Source organism: Eschscholzia californica, unplaced genomic scaffold (assembly GCF_041429995.1).
Source record: "Eschscholzia californica isolate CP2 unplaced genomic scaffold, dmEscCali1.0.p SCAF_5, whole genome shotgun sequence".
NCBI lineage: Eukaryota > Viridiplantae > Streptophyta > Magnoliopsida > Ranunculales > Papaveraceae > Eschscholzia > Eschscholzia californica.
In genome coordinates, this window is record NW_028238472.1 from 35,376,750 (window position 1) to 35,395,819 (window position 19,070).

At 37.2% G+C, this 19,070-nt stretch overlaps 1 protein-coding gene across 2 annotated transcripts; it reads right to left on the bottom strand.

Moving 5' to 3' along the window:
• Positions 1 to 3,419: 3,419 nt before the first annotated feature.
• On the bottom strand, positions 3,420 to 18,747 carry LOC147538852 (Beta-glucosidase, GBA2 type family protein). Of its 2 annotated transcripts, none has more exons than XM_086640229.1 (19): positions 18,186 to 18,747; positions 17,902 to 18,037; positions 15,434 to 15,544; positions 15,263 to 15,319; positions 15,018 to 15,094; positions 14,830 to 14,929; positions 13,458 to 13,531; positions 12,569 to 12,669; positions 12,319 to 12,422; positions 9,903 to 9,956; positions 9,762 to 9,817; positions 9,638 to 9,676; positions 9,184 to 9,325; positions 8,473 to 8,657; positions 7,989 to 8,056; positions 7,779 to 7,851; positions 6,322 to 6,383; positions 4,735 to 6,034; positions 3,420 to 4,117 (listed from the first exon to the last, which is right to left on the bottom strand). In XM_086640229.1, the coding sequence occupies exons 2-19, from the start codon at positions 17,989 to 17,991 to the stop codon at positions 3,859 to 3,861; spliced, it is 2,952 nt and encodes a 983-aa protein (XP_086496355.1). In that variant the 5' UTR covers positions 17,992 to 18,037; positions 18,186 to 18,747; the 3' UTR covers positions 3,420 to 3,858. The 2 variants fall into 2 exon arrangements, with proteins under 2 accessions (XP_086496355.1, XP_086496354.1); XM_086640228.1 differs by having other exon boundaries at positions 18,134 to 18,747.
• Positions 18,748 to 19,070: the final 323 nt, after the last annotated feature.

Below are 19,070 nucleotides of genomic sequence, written 5' to 3' on the forward strand. Positions count from 1 at the left end.
AGTTCAAGGTTAAAAGGAGATGAGCAGAGGGGTATTATGGTGATGAAAATCATGAAGAAAAAAAGACATGTAGAGGGGGTTGGAGAAGAGATTCAGTGGGGAGAGGAGTAACGGTAAGCTATGTTGGAAAATTCGGCAGGGGAGACTAGTCGGTATATCCGGGACTAGGCTTAGTCGCTACTAGTTGTATTCACACTGGACTAGTCGAAGAATATAAATATATAAATTATTCTGTATAAATAATTATATACATGTACGACTTTAATGAAGTATAAACGGTTAAACACAAAAAATTCATCCTTAAGAAGCACACGTCTAATTATCAACAAGTTCTACAACATTAATGAAGTATAAAAATACTAAAAACTAACATTTTTTTGTGCTTTTAGAGAAAAAAACAGCAAAATCTGGATTCTAAAAAGAATAGTGGTAAAAAAAAAATTGAAAAGATATAGAGAAAAACTTGAAATCTTAAATCTTGTTTGGAGAGGAAGAGAAGTTCAAAATCTAATTCAATCTAGTTGAATGATGATGGCAGAGGAAAGGTTAAGAAGTCAAATGAGCAAACTCTAACCTCACCTTTGTCGATTTGAACAAAAAAAAAAAAACAGAGTCAGCTAAATAATCCCGAATAGCCCGACTAGTCGATTTGGTCCTAGTCGGGCCGAGTCGGGAGTTTACTCGGAATTCCTCCGACTAAGATTTTGGCCCCTAGTCGAGTCAGTAAGATGATGATCAGAACGGTGAAGAAGAGAAGAGAAGAGATTTATAGGGGTGGGAGAACAGATTCAGCGGAGAGATCAAGAAGATGATGAGAGGGGTGATAGTGAGATGAATATTAGAAATTGAGAATGGAGAAGAAGAGAAGAGAGTAGGAGAGGAGAGGGTCGGAGAAGAGAGGAAGACATCTCGGCAATGAAAGTTCGATGGTCTCAGGTGGTGATAGTTAGGTTTGGTGTTGGACGATCTCTAGTTATGAAATTGTTATGCATGGTGTATGGAGAAATTGATTTTTTTTTTTGGTCGATTCTTTGGGGCATAAAGAAAAATCTCAAGGGAATAAAAGACTTTGTTAGTTGAGATTGACTTAGGGAATATTTTTAATTTTGATCCAAAAATAAAACTGATTGTATTTCGACCCTTAATCTTCATCTTCACGTCACCTCCACTCAACAATTTCTTACCACCACAACTTCCGTCCACCAACAACGCCACCATTCACCACCTCCATTTTTTATCATGTCATCCCTGTCTTCCCTGAAAAACATATCTCATCTTCCCTCTTATTGCCCACTCGTCGCCGCCACAAACTACTCCTTACCACTATTAACCTAAATCCCAATTAAAAGAACCCTGAATTCATTCTCACCAACTATTCCAAAATCTTCGTCATTGGCTTCAACAATTGGATTCCCCTTTCAAAATCAACAAGAGGATAAATTACATAAATGGGGTTTGTTTCTTCAGTAGATTTTACCACGTGGAGATCCGTGGAGACTAATTGATAAACAATTTTCAATATGCCAAACCTACAATTGTGATTAGTGCTCTTCATCAAATGTGGGAATTGGTTGCTAATGGTAGGTGGGGGGTAAGTATAGCTATTCTTATGCTTCTCAATTACCTATGTAAATTTGATTAGGGTTTAAGAAATTTAGGGAAGAGCTTATTAGGTTAGTGGGAATATCGATTTGGGTATGAACAGTTAATCTGTTCATTGTAAGAGAGAGAGATAAATATATATATATATATATATTATATATATATATCGAGAGAGAGATAGAGAAGGAGAGAGAGATAGAGAAGAAGGGAGAGAAGAAAAAAGAGAAGATGAAGATTAGGAGGCAAACGATAACGACGTCAATTTTTGGACTCAAAATAAAGATGTCACGTGGATCAAATTTTATTGAATAAAATCTTTATTCCCTAGAGATTTTTTTTTTATTCCCCAAAGTCGCGGCCTTTTTTTTTGACCTCTTAAACTTTGTAAATATCCTTACAAGCTTTGTAAAGACTGGTGCCGGACTCTTAACTTAAAACTATTACCTAAACACTCTTTGTTTAAGATTTCAAAATCAAAATCTTCCGGTTCTTAAGATCTCAATTTTCTTCTTCTTGAACACTTAACGTCGTCTCTCCCCACTCATACAGTTTCCTCTAGGAAAATGTCCAAATGACACGCTACCGGTAAAACTTATCCGCTTCTTTCGCAGGGGCGGGACTCAAACGGGCACAACAACACACACCTTATCTCTAGGGGAAACAATGAATTTCCTTTCTTGAACACTTAACGTCGTCTCTCCCCACTCATACAGTTTCCTCTAGGAAAATGTCCAAATGACACGCTACCGGTAAAACTTATCCGCTTCTTTCGCAGGGGCGGGACTCAAACGGGCACAACAACACACACCTTATCTCTAGGGGAAACAATGAATTTCCTTTCTTCTCTTTTATGGGTCGCTGGTATTCCCAGAGCTAGTAAAGCTATTTACGGGGCCAATAGATCTATACTTTCGATATATACATGTATGCACTAAAATCAATAGTTAGTTATGGACAAGGTTCTTATGTTTTCCGAATATAACCTAAGCTGCCCTAAAATACTAAACTCCAAAGAAAGAAAACAATATTTGGTTCTGATTTTGTTGACAGCTAAATTTACATATGCCATCTTCTGTGGTTTGGGAGATATATTTTTTTTATTCAGCAATCAACACATATTTTTGAAATTCACGTGTTTCCAACTCTCCAATTTGAGTGGAGGAGGAAACTATTACATGGATATTTAAATTTTAATATCATATTCTTATTGATAATGTAGTTCAACTACGGATGTTAAAGATGTTAGATTCTCCATATCACGTTTTCACAAAACCCTATTAAGTTTTTTATAACTTTTCTCTAAAAGTTCTTTTAATTTTTTTTTTTTTTGATGAGACAAAAATTCTTTTAAGTTGACAACTTTTCTCTGAAAATTCAACTCCCAAGTCAATATTATTCTCAGATTGAGTTTAAACCTCCAATCAAATCTTCGACTGTTGCTAAGACACGCCCTAAATAGATCAGAAACTCCTATAAAATGCCGACCAACAGGGTGACCAAATCCCCTAGTTATCAGACCCAAAGAGGCTCTAAATGCAATATAAATGAAGACCTTGTACTTCAAACTTTAATGAACTTCATTGTCCTGCAAAATTGACACAATATATAAGATGTTCTCAAAACTAATGTATTCTTTTTAACATACTTAGCTTTTCAACATACTTCGAATCGTCTGTCTGCAAACTCCAACCTAATACTTGTAAATTTTGTGGAAACTGGTATTGGCATTATACAATGACACATTGTGAACAATTTTTAGAAAGGGACATATTAAAAAGGAAAAATACCAGATAATGGTAGCAGAAAATAAGAATACATTCCTGAAATCTTCCAACCAAACCGTCGGAAAAACATTTCCTCACTTATTATATAAACACAATACCATTCTCCATTTACAAGTTCTTCCTTTGAACAGGGCATCATTTAGACATAACATCATTTAATTATTTAAAAGTTGTACTTTCACAACTTGGCAAAGACAGACAGATAAAATGAATATGCAGAAAGTAGCTGCATATAAGCGACTGAGACTAGTTTATTCTTTTACCTGAAAAATTAGGGGAAAAGGCTCATTCATTAACAAGTTTCCGATACCAGGGTCGTCGTCTTTTACAACCCCAGAGATTTTTTCTTCTCGAATCACCTCTTGCTTTCCACCACAAAAACGTCTCCTTTAGGCAACAACAAAACCAAATATCTAGGGAGAGGAAACAGAGGTTGATTCATCTTTCACAAAATATTAATCAATATTACCAATTAGCAGGCACAATGAAATACTGAGTTGCCGAAGCACTTTGTCTTGTTTGCAACTTTCCGGATAATGCCTGTTTCGTTAAGGGAGCTCCTTGTAGGTACATAATTCAGCCTATCCATCATGTTTATCTTTGGGGCGTCGAGGATTGCCTTGGGTAATGATAGGGACCACTGCATTGACCAAATTGCAAGTGGCCTCATATATATCAGGGAACGATAGTGACCATCCACGGTCCATCCTTCAGGAGTTTGGAACCAGTAGCTGTATCCAACAGTAAACAAAAAAACTTGGTAAGATGCTCCCACCAAATCTATAAACTTGGATTTCTAAAACCTATTTTCTGTATCAACAATGAAAAACTAAACAATATATGTCAAAATAAGAAAAAGACAATTTACTAAGAAAAATAAGGAATCACTGGACATAAAACAGGTCTGTGGTAACCGGATTATAACACCTCAAAAATACTGACATCCCGAGGTCATTTTTCTTGTTTATACTAGATAAAACACATTTAGCGTATACATTAAGAAACAACACTGCATGGATTAGAGATGTTTCTTGACGGGAATGGATAGATGTGCCATTCCTACTGCAGTGCCATTGATAATCAGCTTTAAGCTTCTATCTACAGTTGGAAAAGGTTTGTGATACGTAGATTTTCTTTTTCTTTTCGAAATAAACTCAAAACGTATGCCTATTAATGTTCTCTACCAAACAGTTTAGAACTGATTTACTGGTACACATGGAGAAGCACATCCAAGTTTAGGAACTTAAGTGGCCAACTGGCATGTAAAGTGCAAACAAGAAGGATAAAAGGATATCATGGAAGGGCTAATAATGACACAGTTCCATGAGAACGATTAGGAAGAACTCACCCATATCCGTCTTCTGACCAGCCTGCCAGAAAAATACCTTCCGCAGTAGTGAAGGCTTGTTCCTCCATTCCGGCAAGAATCATAGTAGCTGCCACACCATATGTAACACCTGACCAGATTTCACGGGACTGCATACATGACTCGTCTACCTTCCCGTTGGGGTGCATCCCGTTTACAGCACCCATTCTCCCCCCTTTTACTCTCATAACATTGAATTCAAATATCTTTTGAAGGGCACTTTTAATTTTGAAGTCATCGAACAGAGATGGCAAGCCCGAGGAAGCTACATACCATTGCCCTGCCAGTTGATCAGCTTGTATAGATCTGCTATTGCTACTCGATCCACTATCATAGTTAAAATATGAACCATTCCATAGTTTTTCTTCAAAAGCAGATTTCGCTTTTGAAAATTTGCTTTTGAACTTGTCAGCAAATGGCTTGTCTCCAAGACGATGAGCCATTGCAGCTGCAGCCTCAAGAGCAGCAAGCCACAGGCACCCACAATAGGCACTGATGCCATGAACGGTCCAAGCATCATAAGTTTGATCTGGAAATCCATCATTCTCAATGAGGCCATCACCATCTCTGTCGAACTGTTCCATGTATTCCATTGCAGCACAAACAGCTGGCCACACATCTACTGCAAAGGACATATCATCTGTAGCAGCAAAATCTCTGTACACCTGAAGCACAAATTTTGGGTTGAGGTCCTTCCATTTACTTGTATCATGTATATTATAAGCATTCATTTCATGCCATGGATCATGTGTGCCGAGATCGTGAGGAACAGCTCCTCTCACCTTACGGATCCCACTGTTACCTTCAGCCAGGAACTTTACTTTTCTTTTATCCTCACTCAAAACAGCCTTTGCAAAGTCTCGCTGGATGCTTAGCTCAATTTTAGGGAACAAAGCTAGAAGAGCAAAAGATGCATAAAAGTGTACATCATACGTACACCACATGATGTATTCTACTCCTTCCAAGTATAGAAACCGGCCAACATCTTCATCACCAGAGTTTTGATCTAGTGGAATTTCGAGATCCACAGGCTTGTGCTCGTCTGCAGTCTCCTTCAGACCCTCTGACTCATCACTGCTTAAAGATCTTTCCTGTGTGTTTTCATCATCATAGTCTACGACATTACCATTAGTGTTTTCAAATCCATTTACATGCTCAACAACCACCGTCTCTCTGTTATTAACCGTGGCCGCAGTCACTCTTGCTCTTGTATTGGCCACATTTTTGGTTTTATGCCCGTTGTTGCTCAAACTTGACTCATCAGTAGCTGGTGAATGACCATCTGTAGGAAAAGATCAACTAAATCATGATGCCACATTGTAATGCTAAAGTTAACCACAATTGAACTATTTCAATAAACCTGGTATGCAAACCAAAACTGTCAAGTAACATGCACCCATATAATTTTACATATGAAACAAAAATTCTAAAAATGAAGATGCTTTATTTGAATTAACAGCGAACAGAAGTGCCGCATATAAATGTAATCTGTAACATATACAGAATGAGACTATTATTTGCCTTTCTACTCCCTAGTAAATGAATGTATTGGCTAGGGTAAGTTCATACCAATCCAAACTGTTCCTCCAGCTACCAGAAAGTATAGCTCGTTGAATAAAGTAAATTTATACCTGCGACCAGAAGACATAAGGTAAGCCTCCAAGAAGTGAAGACATCTTTATCCATTCAGAAGCAAAATTTTTAGAGGAACATAAAAGCGAGAGATCCAATAGCTCCAGGCCAGCCAGCACACAAGGGATTGTGAGAAATGGGTGCACGAATCTTACACCTTGACACCACGTCACCACCTACACCGTACATACATAATGTTTTTTTTGTAGAATACGAGAATCTAACCTTTACAGTGTAGGATCTCCGAACTTAATAAACATTACAAGAACACATTGCACGCAAAGTGCATGCCATGGGCTTTCCCTCCCACCCCCCCCCCCCCCCCCCCCCCCGGGAAGAAGGGGAAATAACCGACATGACCAGTACATATTATGTTAATGGTTTTACTGAAACAAAAATATCAAAAAATCATTCTGTCTCATCAAGAAAAGGTGAGTTAAAAGATACGACAGGAACAGCGGAAAGCCGGAAACATCTTTATCTTTTATGTTTCAATCTACTCTTTACCTAGGAAAAGACAACGGCACTTGTCTGGAACAGATCTACAGATACCTATTCCTGTCAACTTAGTTAATTGGGTACTCTGTTCAAATAGATCTTAATTTTTAGCTGAATACTCGCTTACCCTTAGGACTTGCCCAGGGATAAAAGCATCAAAAGAAACTAGATTAGAGTGAATGCATGCAAGTCAGATTCAAATGCCAAAAAGGAAAACAAAAACTACATATATTTTTGTTTGTCCCAAATTTTTGTTTAATATTGTTTTATTTTTCTGATCTGTAAATTCATTGTTTATGCAGTTTATAGTTTATACAAGGTCTATATCCTCATTACATACATCCCATCCATCCTCCTCCTAATTCCAAACTCTAAAGCCTCTAACAGTATTAAAAGGGCTCCAAAGTTGACAATAAAATGTGACAGCCTATAGCTCGCTTAACTTTTTTATTTCATAATATTTATTTACAAAGTCGTGTTTGGACAATCTCTACTTGTCGCGTTAAAAATTGGATTCATAGTCGATGGAAATTGACTATGATCACCTAAATCTGAATATGATTAGGAGCCCTCGAACATCATGGTTTTTTCCTTGGATTCTCTTCATGTGGGTCCCAGAAAATCTTTTAATGAAATAGCACCAATAAGCCGCTGTACTTACTCATCCTCCTAACGTACTGGGGGAGGGGAGTAGAGGTAACTGAGTTGGTTATGACATACACGTGGTGCAAACAGAAAGCATGTTTTCGAAGTTTGAATTTCAAACCTTGTACGGATATTATTAGGGGACCAATTAGGGAAGTACTATTACTTAATACTTACTTCCTTATTTTCAGATTGAAAGAACCTATCATGACATACAAGGAAAAAAATTAACTCCATAGTAACAGAATTACCATTCTGGGAGCCTGTCATCTCTGAGGATTGGGTTTTGCCATTTCTCGATCTCTTCTTCCCACCGCTTGTAGTCTGAGAAATATATTGGAGACTGTAAGTTTCATGATTCAAAAGATGCTCTGACTAGGACCCCGAAATCAATGAAACATCTTGAAATATGAAAACTGGAATTAATCATTTTAAGAGGGAATCATCTGCGCGAAACATACTCATCAAAGCATCATGAACTAAGTGCAGTGCTGATCTTTCTGAAGTGCCATAGAACTTTGTGTATCTCCTGAAATAAAATAAACAAGAAAATCAATCCATACCACAAGCAAAAAAGTTGAACTCATTATGACATTAAGTTGAACTCATTATCTCAATATATTGCCATCCATTCTTTACAAGGTAACTAAGGTCACTTCAGAGAGATAAAGAACCAATCAAGTAAAAATTCAGATATTTGTACTTAATACACTCTTCTAGTGCCTATGTCCAAACAACCAACTGACCGCATGGTCAAATAATTGGAGATCCAGAAGTACGTGACAGTCGAAGAGATTATAAAACTACTTAAGTGTTCACTCGGGAAGTTCTGAACCCATGCGACGATCGATTTAAAATAGGATCTGCAGAAATAGACAGGTTCATTACCGAGTGACATCTAAAACACTAGCCACGGACATCAGGTGGGTCTACACAAAACATTACCTGTTGTAGGTATTTCCCTTGAGAAATTTAACTTTTGGGGATGACCATGCTAAAGCAAATGCAACAGTGCACTTCCCGTGAGGCTCTACCCATGCCGAGGCTGAAACCGCTGCACAATGTGTCTCTCCAGGTGAGGATGGAATGCTGGAGCCAGCATTGAAATTTCCATGATCGAAGCACCCATCCTAGAATTTTAGCATAAGATATTATCAGAAGTGTCCAAAACATACACAGAGCAACAAAATATTCAGAACGTATATGAGTGTGCACACAATGGTGGAAATACACAAATCAGCATCTCTGAGAAAGAGTTGAGCTAATAAATAACATATATTCAAGCTAGTCTGTCATTTCGAGGATGAATAATCTTCTCGCCATGAGTTATAATCAAAAGTTAAACCAGTTCTAAAGCAGTAACCCAACCAAATTACTGGAGTGCGACTTAATGATGATATAAATAATCTAGCTGTGTCGTTATAATTCGCATATGCTAAAAAGAAGTAGGCTGCAGAAAACGTTGGCATCTTATGACTAAGGTCTACATCTAAGCGCATCTCAGCTTAGAAGACCACTTACAAAATAGTGAATGTACCATACAGTTATTCTGGAATAACCACCTACGATCAAGTAAAGCATTTTCAAAAAGGGCGCATTCGATTCAATAATTTACAATATCCCATAAACAGAGTTAGAACCAACGCAAAATCTTACCTGCGCCATTTTATCCCACATATGTTTAGCTGTAGTACGACTTTGTTCAGTGAGCCCAAAGCATGGCAAAACAGTAACATTTACATTCTGGGTCTCACAAGCGGATATTGCAAATGTAACAGGAGGGTTATTGTTCGCTGTCCTGCATATTATAAAAACGTTCAGAAACACTCCCTCTTCCTTCTGATGCGTGATGATATAGAAGCAATTCATCTTAATGAAATGACATTCGGACTATTAGAATAGCAATATCTGAGAATTAGATGGTGAGGGAAGGAGATGAACAAAATCTCCTAAGTGTTCCGCAATATCTAACAATGTATAAGATAACTTAAGAACAGCGAGGAAAATGTCACAATATGGTGTTGGGACAAGCCAGGATCATGAGAAATGACCTAGGAGAAATCAGTTAACCAACTCTCACTAAAGAAGAATTTAAAGGTTGGGAACTTGCTTGTGATGTAGAAGAACACCAGAAACACCATCTTCACCTCTGTAAACAAAAGAAACGGAAAAAACATCAGATGATAATATAAGATTACTTACATATTACGCCACAACTAAAAGCATGCACTCACATGAATGGCTCATTTACATGACCACCAGACTGGTGTGAGTTTCCTCCAACTGAATTCTGTACAGAAGTAAAAGAACGATGTGTGAAAACCCTCACATATTGCTGATTCAACTTAAAACAAGGTGAAGTAAGGTCTTCTTACCGCCCAGGTGAAGAGAAGACTGACTTTTGCTCTTTCCTTCCCAGTATTAACCAACTACAAAAAGAAGAAAATGAATGTGATAAGCTACAAAACGGTAACATATTTTATACAGTGGCAACATTCATAGTTGCAATTGCAGCATGTAACCGCGAAGTCAGTCTAGACTCTAGATTCTAGAACCAAGATATCTACTGGTTGATGATAGCTAACTCATTCTAAATTGACACGCGGAGGGGAGATTCGAAAAATAACTGTGTCTGTCTTTCAAAGGTTAATATAATTCTATGACAATAAATTCTTACTAAGGACAGACCTTATTGGCACATGGGTCCTGCATATGAAGTTAAGAACTGCCCACTGACCTCATATTCCCAAGACTGGATGAGTTTGACGTCTGAAGCGAAACCATCAAAAGTAGGGGTACAGATCAATAAAGAAACACCCCACAAAACCTAAAGTCGGTTCAAACCTTAGTTTATGTTCTAAGAAATATAACCATCCTATATATTAAAACAGCTCAGTCGGTTATACGATGTATAAGTCTGCCCGTCCGTTGGGAGTTTGATAAAGATTACATTCAACGGATGATATAAAATTCTTTTCGTGTAAATCCAGTCAAAATAGAGGGATATTAATGTCAACAATTAAATCAGTTAAAATTTCCCTAAAATATCTCCCAACACCCCACGATTTCTCTCTTTTTTCCTTACCCTCTCTCCCTTCCGTAACTTCTAAATAACTTCACACTCTCCCTTATCTTTATCTTCTTTCTTTTTCAGAAAAAATGTGGTTTACCGGCGTAGCCAAGAGGAATTTGTCGGGTCCGTAGGATGCGGCGGAAACCTAGTAATTACATACAACCCGAAGTGAGATGGACTCTGGTGTATATCCCTTGACGAAGCACAAATGCAGTGACAATGACATAAAGTTACTGGTAACCCTTTACAGATACCATGTACTCCTGCATCTTACATGTCCTCCGCAAAGTAACAATCCTTCCACTGGCTTCACCAACAAAATTTCAACCCAACCTATTTTACAACCACATATTTTTATGGTGAAATGGCCATGGTGGGTCCAACCACATGAAACCACCAATCTGTGACCTTGGCGAGACTAGCCATCCATTGGCAGTAATCTGTATATAATGCAAGAACTGTTTCTTTTTTGAAACTTTGAATGAATATATTGAAGAAAAAACTACTCCACAAGAGATAGGGGTAGGCATTTGGATCTCTCATGATATCCAAGCCTCCCAATTTACTACTACATCCAGGAAAGTTACATTTTTATAGTTATCTAGCTTCCTAGTCCAAGAAAATAAAGTTCCTTTGACATCTTCAATATCAACGTTGCTTGATAGGTTCTTTTCCTTGAAGATTTTGTTGTTTCTATCTCTCCAAATATTCCAAAAGATAGCCGCTGGCACAAGCTTCCATACCTCTTTTCTTTTTTTTCCTATTGTACAGACCATCCACTGAGTTAACATCTGGTCGGCTGTGTTGGGGCAACACCACTGGGTCGAAATGGATTTGGTGAAGAAATTCCAAATACCTGACGCAACTTCACAATGAAGGAACAAGTGATCAACGGTCTCCTCCTCTTCCTAATGCAAGAACTTCCAGGTCCATGCCTGAATCCTCTTATATCCTTTAGTATTTTTCCTCTCCTTAACCTAGTACACTTCTATGGTGAATGAATTCCTTATCTACGTCATGACCACGTCATGGAACACTCAACATGGACCACAATTATGTGTTCCGTACATAAAAGAAGTAAAAGGTTGCAACACTAAAATCTACATAAAAATACAGCAGTTATGATGGGACACTTGTTCAAGTTGAAAGTGTTATTTGTTGAAGACAGATGCATTTCTAATAGGCTCAGGTACTTTTGGTTACGATAAAACTAAGTATGTTTTGATATAAACAGGCCAGGTTCAATGTAGTGACAGTATCCTAATAATATGCAACCACACACACTTCTTTGCGCACAATCAAGTGCGTTTCTTTGTGCCCGACAGAATTGCCTACCCCCAGAGGCCGCAGGTTATGCGCAGCTTCAATATAAAACAGATGTTTATTGAGAAATGCATTATGAGCACCCGAGCCCCTAATCTAGGAGGTCGCTAAATGTAAGCAGACTAGAAACAAAATCCAAAATCTCCTAACTTATTCCACTTCAACTTTAAGTATATAAAGAAAAACTGTAGACACCTAAATAAGAAACTTCTAAGGGTAGTCAGCATCTAGAACAAAGAAAATTAAATCAGAACTTAAAATGGCACATCGGCACTACAAAACTAGAAATACGTAAAACATTTTAGAACCACCTTTACATTTGCTTAAATTATTCAACATGCAGTTTAGAAGAAATTTCATCAAATTCCGCAGCATACAGCAAGTTAAATACATACAGTGTAAACGAAGACAGCAGTAGGCAGACTGCTATCTTGATAATTATGGGGAATGAATGGTGATATCTGACGACATGACACTTTCAATTCCGGGTCTGGTTCACCTGGAGATAATAAAGATATTGCGTTTAAGAAATACATAAATAAAGCATGAAATGATTAGCCACAGAGCAAAGTCAGCACTACATAATTCCAAAAGGTAGAAAAGCGATTCTGTATATTTCAGAATATTACTGAGATAGCTGATTACCATCGTATATAGTCCAGGCTCTCGGAAATAAAGCATGGTAAGTAGAATGCTGACCGCTCAAGTTCCAGTTCCATGATGATATTCCGTGATCACTATATTTCCTGAAAGCGGCGAGAAAAACCTTAAGTGCAGATAGAGTTTGCTAACCACATCAAATTTGTAATACAGAATCCTCGTCCCAGTTGGGATTCAGCTTTTATGCTGCAATATGATGCTCGAAAGGTACTAACAAGTACAATGACAACTTCGACAAAAGATTTTATAAAGGGAATACAATGGATGTTACCCACCTAAGCAACCATAACATAAAATAACCAAATACAAAATCAACTTCGGAGATGTCTCAACAAAATAAAAGTTAAATATCAGGGTTAAGATATATCGAGTGATATTGCAAAATCACATATCCTGTTGACTGGTCTAAACTGTCAGATAGCAAACCCTCTTGAAAATCACGGTTACAAAATGACATGTACTTCGTAATAGACAGAACTCAATAATTGTTGAACCAAAATAATAATAATAATAACTAGTTCTCTTGTCATGCATCCAATCTATTCTAGTCCAATAGAAGTGAATTACTCCAAAGTTCTACCTAGGTTGTGAAAGAGCTTCGTCCAAGTTAACTAATTTTTTAACATAATCAGACGCCTTACAGATGGTTCTGTTTTTAATGAGTTCCAAGGACAATGTTAGAAAGGAGAGCAACCAATGACACTTTCATAATAAATCCTGTCCAGGTACTAGGGAAACAACTGTCAGTCAAGTCCTGAAGCAACTACCAATAGTTACAGAAAATGATCAAGATTCAGTTATCAAACTATCAATTGTAGTTCTTTTGCACACACTACAAAGAAATCAAGACAAATTGTACCTAAAAAGTTCTTACCCTGAACTTTCATGCTGGCCAGGAGCTAAAACGGACGAATATTTCTTATTTCCACCATCTCGGGATATGAAAATCTGAATTACCACATAGAACTTTCGCATTAGGACAACTGAAAATGAAATATGAATGCTTCTCCACTTTGTATAACTAACTTTCGAATAATACAAAAACAGAAATCATGCCAATACTACACTCTCCAAATAATTCTGCAACCAACTCGGTCAATATGTCGAGCAATCACATGACATGGTTTAGATTCTGCCTGAAAGGGGGACTTCGTTGTTGCAGGATATGGAAAACTGTTAGGAGGGAAGACGAAAGCATACCTTTTCTCTCTTCCACCTCAGATAGATGATACATCAAAATTACTTTGAATTCTTAAATTTACTACATTTATGCTGAAACCTACCGAAGTTTTCTTACTTCTGTTGCATAAAAATGACATACTTTACTTGCCGAGTAAATGCTCCAAATTCTTTTTTTTTTTTTTGAGAAATCGACTACGATTTACGTTAGTCGTTACAAGGCATTGATACATCATGGAGATGTGATGAGCACGATAACCGCCTAATTTGAACCATTTAATGAAAGAGGCCTAAATCCCGACAATATGAAAGAGGCCTAAAGCCCGACAAGTTTATTATAATATTTACTTTATATATTGCCTAAATTACATAGGATAAATCTTGATGGCAAACTGCTTCCACCGAGACTCGATCCCACGACCTCATGGGCTTAAGAGGGGTGTCCAACCGTTGCACCAAAGGATGGTGGACGCCCCAAATTCACATTGCATGTCTTGATTATATATCATTATTATTCCTTACTGATAACTATTGCATTAATCAGAACAGTGTGAATTAATACGTTAAATACATGAGTCTCTGACACTTAGGTCTGCTTACACTCCCTAGTCCCTTCCATTTATCCATCTAAATTCCAAAGTGAAAAGTCATATCTTTCTTAATGGGCCAAGAGGGCTGGTTGAGAGCATCATCGTACTAAACAAAAAAAAACGCTCAGTTTGAACTACAAAAGTTCACTCAAGGTATTGATTTTCAAAGAGCTTGAGGGGGAATCATCTATGTGAAATATCAACTACAATTTACCCTTAGAAATCTTTAGTGAGCTATTCTGAATCACAAGAGAACAAGAAACATAGACACAGAAACAAAGAGAAGAATGAGTTTTGGTGAGGCATTAGAACTCTAGGGTTTCCTTCTGACTGCTTCAAACTTCAAAGTTCGCTAAACAAATGATAGTCCTATTTTTAGTTGTTACAAAATGATCAGTTACGTCAATAATATTACCCAGGATGAGAAAAATGCCTCTAGGCTAATAATAATGAATAAAATTATTGGTGGATACTTACGGAAAATTGATTTTCCATTATAGGAGAAGGTTCACATAAACCAGGAGAAATTTGCATCTGTCTGAACTCTCCTCTAAAACCTCTGGATATGCTACCACTTCTGTTATGCAGGTAATAGAAACCAATATCAAATAGCGTAGAATTATAGAAAGGGAAGAATTGCAAAATAATAGTCCACAACTAAGTACCCCATCCCTCCCAGTGGTACCCCTTGTGATGCTGAAGGCTTACAGCTTTCCCGAGTAAATGGATCAATTGGTGCTTTCTGCAAAAGATTATTAACATTGATCTCAAATGCAAAGTGATGCTCAAAAAAGTGAAGCCAATGAAACTAATTTAGCAAAACAATTCTTCCTTATTTTAACCACTTAGAAGAGTCCACGACCGTGAGGTAAATTTCAAAGAAGGCAGAAATCAGGGAACAAAAATATACCCGTCCATAAGAAGCTTCTTCTCTTACATAAGACCAAAGACGAACACCAAGTCGCATCTGAAATACAAGAGAACAAAGATAAAGCGGTAAGAGTCATAGAACTTTTACATATGGAAAGATATAGGGTTTTTCTTTCCCATAAACTAAGTTGAGAGGATAAAGAAAATTCACCATCTTCAATGCTTCCATGAATGTTACACTGAATCCTTTCAGTATATTAGCATGGCTGTTTAATCTCCTTCTCCAAGCCTCTTTTGGTGGGGCCGCACTATCAAAATCCAACTGTGGACGTGTAGCACAAAAGGATACTTAACAAAGGCACTTTAAGAAACTAAAAGAAGAACATGTGCACATGCAACAGAAGGAATTCCAAAATATCAACTCTGGGAAAATATTATTAATAATAAGAAAAAACGACTCAACCTTCACAACATGTCATAGGGCCCATATATACAAAATGCACATCCTCTATACATGCACCTAGTTGTGAGGTCTGTCCAACTTCGTTAAGCTGTACCATAAATGAACCTAAAGGATTTATGAAATCTGACGTGGCAGATATCAAAGGCTCGCAATCTCGCTTTACCGAAGATTCTCACCCAATAAGCACACTCAAGCGAGAACCTTGCTTGCTGAGGGCCTCTCTTGACCAACATGGTTGCCTTTGTTTAAAAATTGATAGTGTTTGGGACCTTGGGTATTCCCCTTCAGTGAGAACCTTAACAAACCACAAAGGCTCACACTGTTATTCAAGGCAAAATTAACAAATACAGTCCTCTAGTTTTCATCAATTGATGTGTTTTGGATTGAAAAGTCATCTCCAGGCCAAAGAATCAGCTTTTTATTGTTGCAACAGCTGTATGGTTTTGGATTGAAAAGTAATCCATTCTAGTGCAGAGTTATCATTCTGTCTTTTTTAACAACGACAAGAATGAGTGATCATTCTCTTGAAGCATCATGATAATTGCTTCTACATCTTCTTCCTAAATGACAAAGATAGGGGGTAAACAAAATGTGCAAGGATCTCGGTTTGAAGACTCAGAAGCGGTGACTAAAGGAGCTCTGAACTGCTGTTAGAATGACTCAACTATTGCTACTTTTTTGTTTGAAACTTCTAATGAATCATAAAGAGAAGAAAGAATTAACGAAGAGCCCCACTATTGCCATTCAGCTGTTTCTGCAGTTGTTAGTCCATAAATATGCAATTAGAAGTAGGTTCCTTGTGATCTCAATTAAGTTACTCTGAAGATCATTGGCAGGAGCTTCATATTCTTCAGGATGTCGTTCCTTGGGGTGCCATAGCTTTTGTAGGATTGTTTGGCTTGAAGGCAAGTTGTTGTAAACACATTGTTGGAAGTTGAACGGAGTTTTAAGATCTTTAAAATAAAGATAAAAGACAGCTAGAACGGAGTTTTAAATCTTAAACAAACTTAAATTGAATATGTTCACTGTATTGAATCTAAAATTCGTACTACGATGACCATGATCTCTCCTAAACTTGCTATCTACGATATGTGGTACCTCCTTACAGCCTAACAGCAACAACAGAGACCATTGAAAAGTACATTCTAGTCTTAACAAGCAAGCAAATAAATAGAAGTAAAAGGCTTGTAAAACAAGTATAGACCGCTGAAAGATCTTCTATTATTGAAAATGCCCTCTAACGACCTCAAATCACATCATTTGCTCTTCATTTCAATGTAGATTGCAATAAGCATACGTATAATGCATAAATATCACTTACTAATATGTTTTGACTTTACTTGGAACTACAGATTAAAGAGGTGAAAAAAGATTTAGGGGGAAGGCATGATCGCTTAAGCAATTAGAGAGATCTATCTCCTCACTTAGCTCTGCAGACAACATAGTGTTAGGGTCAATGAATCAAGGAATTCAATTTCGAAATATTCAGGTCGAAATGACCAAAATATTTCCATTTTCATGCCTACCAAAACCGAAATTTAACTACATTTCTCTTAACAATGCCTTGTCAAGGAAATAAATGTTGAAACATTTCGTTTGGAATTATCGAAATATTTCCATTTTCATGTCTACCTAAATTTCCACCGAAACCAAAATTTCATTCCTCGCGATGAATCTGCCATTCTACAGTGAGTCTATGAAAAATCCAGCATCTACACAACAACAAACTTATAAGTTGTGTTCTAATTCGATAAACATTGACATGGTTTTGCTGACAGTGATTCTTCAGTTCATTCAAAAACACTATCCAACCTCAACCTTGAATCTAATTAACTTCATCTGGGTATGGGCCAGTGTACTACCAACTTCTTCATACTTCCAACTAAAACTCTACAAGATTTAGGATCAGAGTCAATATAAAGGAAAGAAAATAATCTTCTAGGTAACACATTACCGAGTCTAGCTGCATTTAGGGTTTGCTTAGTGAGTAAATGCAACAAGCCCATCATAGGTGAAGTTGTCATTATAGTTCAAAGATAAATACTTCTATTGTCATACATTGCAAAAAAAAAAAAAAAAACAGATTAACTGGTTAGATAATTAGGCGATTCATGTCAAGAGAAGATGGGATACTGAATCAAAACCAAGTAATTACTCAAGAATGCCAATCAAATTTACAGGGGAAAATTGGAAAGCAACCGGAAGAACATTCTCACCAACTGCAAGGTAGCCCTACTGATATACTCCTCTGACGGCCATGAATGCTTTCTGCAATGGAAAATATTTCCACTAACCATGTCGATCATGATACAGTAGTACCTCGATCAAACTCTCCAGCACAATTTGCTTTAACTAAAAACAATTTAATCAAAAGGAATTGGAATCAGAACCTCTCCCAACACCTTAAAGAGTTGACAAATTCCTCAAACTAGAAAAGCAACAACTTACCAAGAGAAGTTGATTAAGATTTGAGAAATTAACTTTATTTCATAAGAATCGCTTGTTTAGTCCGCAGAAATTAAACTGTATCGAGAACAGATTTCAACTCAAAAGAAAGTAAAGATTAGTCAAGATCAAATATCTACGTTTGATTCTATAATTGAAAAGAGAAATTAAAGAAGAAGAAGAGAGATCAGAAGGATTGGTTATAATTATTAGGGTTTGAATGAAGATGGAAAAGTAAATTGGAATTGGAAAAGGAAGGAGAAAATTAGAGCTAGAGAGTAAAATGAGTCCAAATTCTTGAATACCGAGAGATTAGGAAGACACAGGAGGTACAAATGGGGAAAATTGATTCGGTAAGAGAGAGAGAGAGAAGAATGCGTGAGTGCGTGGCGAAGAAAGGAAACACTGAGTGTCCATGAGAACTTGAAGGGCGCCAGCCGTATGAACGCGCCATATACTAGTAATTGATTGATATCGCATGGTCTTTCCTGTTGTGCTTCTTTTTGAAGTCAAAACAGTAGTGCTGAAAATGAAAAAGAAGAGAGAGAAAGAGAGTCGGTAGTTCAACAAAAAAAAAAAAATAGAGTCGGTTGTTCTTTTAAGTGGACCCTTTTCCCACAAATTTCTCTCTCTCATGTTCTAGATAATGTACCCAATAAAGTCTAGAGTTAATTCTTATATGGCCCCCTATTTTGTGACCAGCTTCTTTTATGGCCCTTTTTTTTTCGTAAATTCAAATATGACCCCTTATTTTCAAGTAAATGTCATTACTACCCTTCTTAATTCTAAATTTAAAACATTAAAAAAAATTATTTCCACCTCACCCCTCTCTCTCTCCACCTCATCTCTCCCTACACCTCACCCCTCTCTCTCTCTCCAACTCACCTCTCTCTCTCTCTCCAACTCACCTCTCTCTCTCCTCTCTCTCTAAATTGTTTTT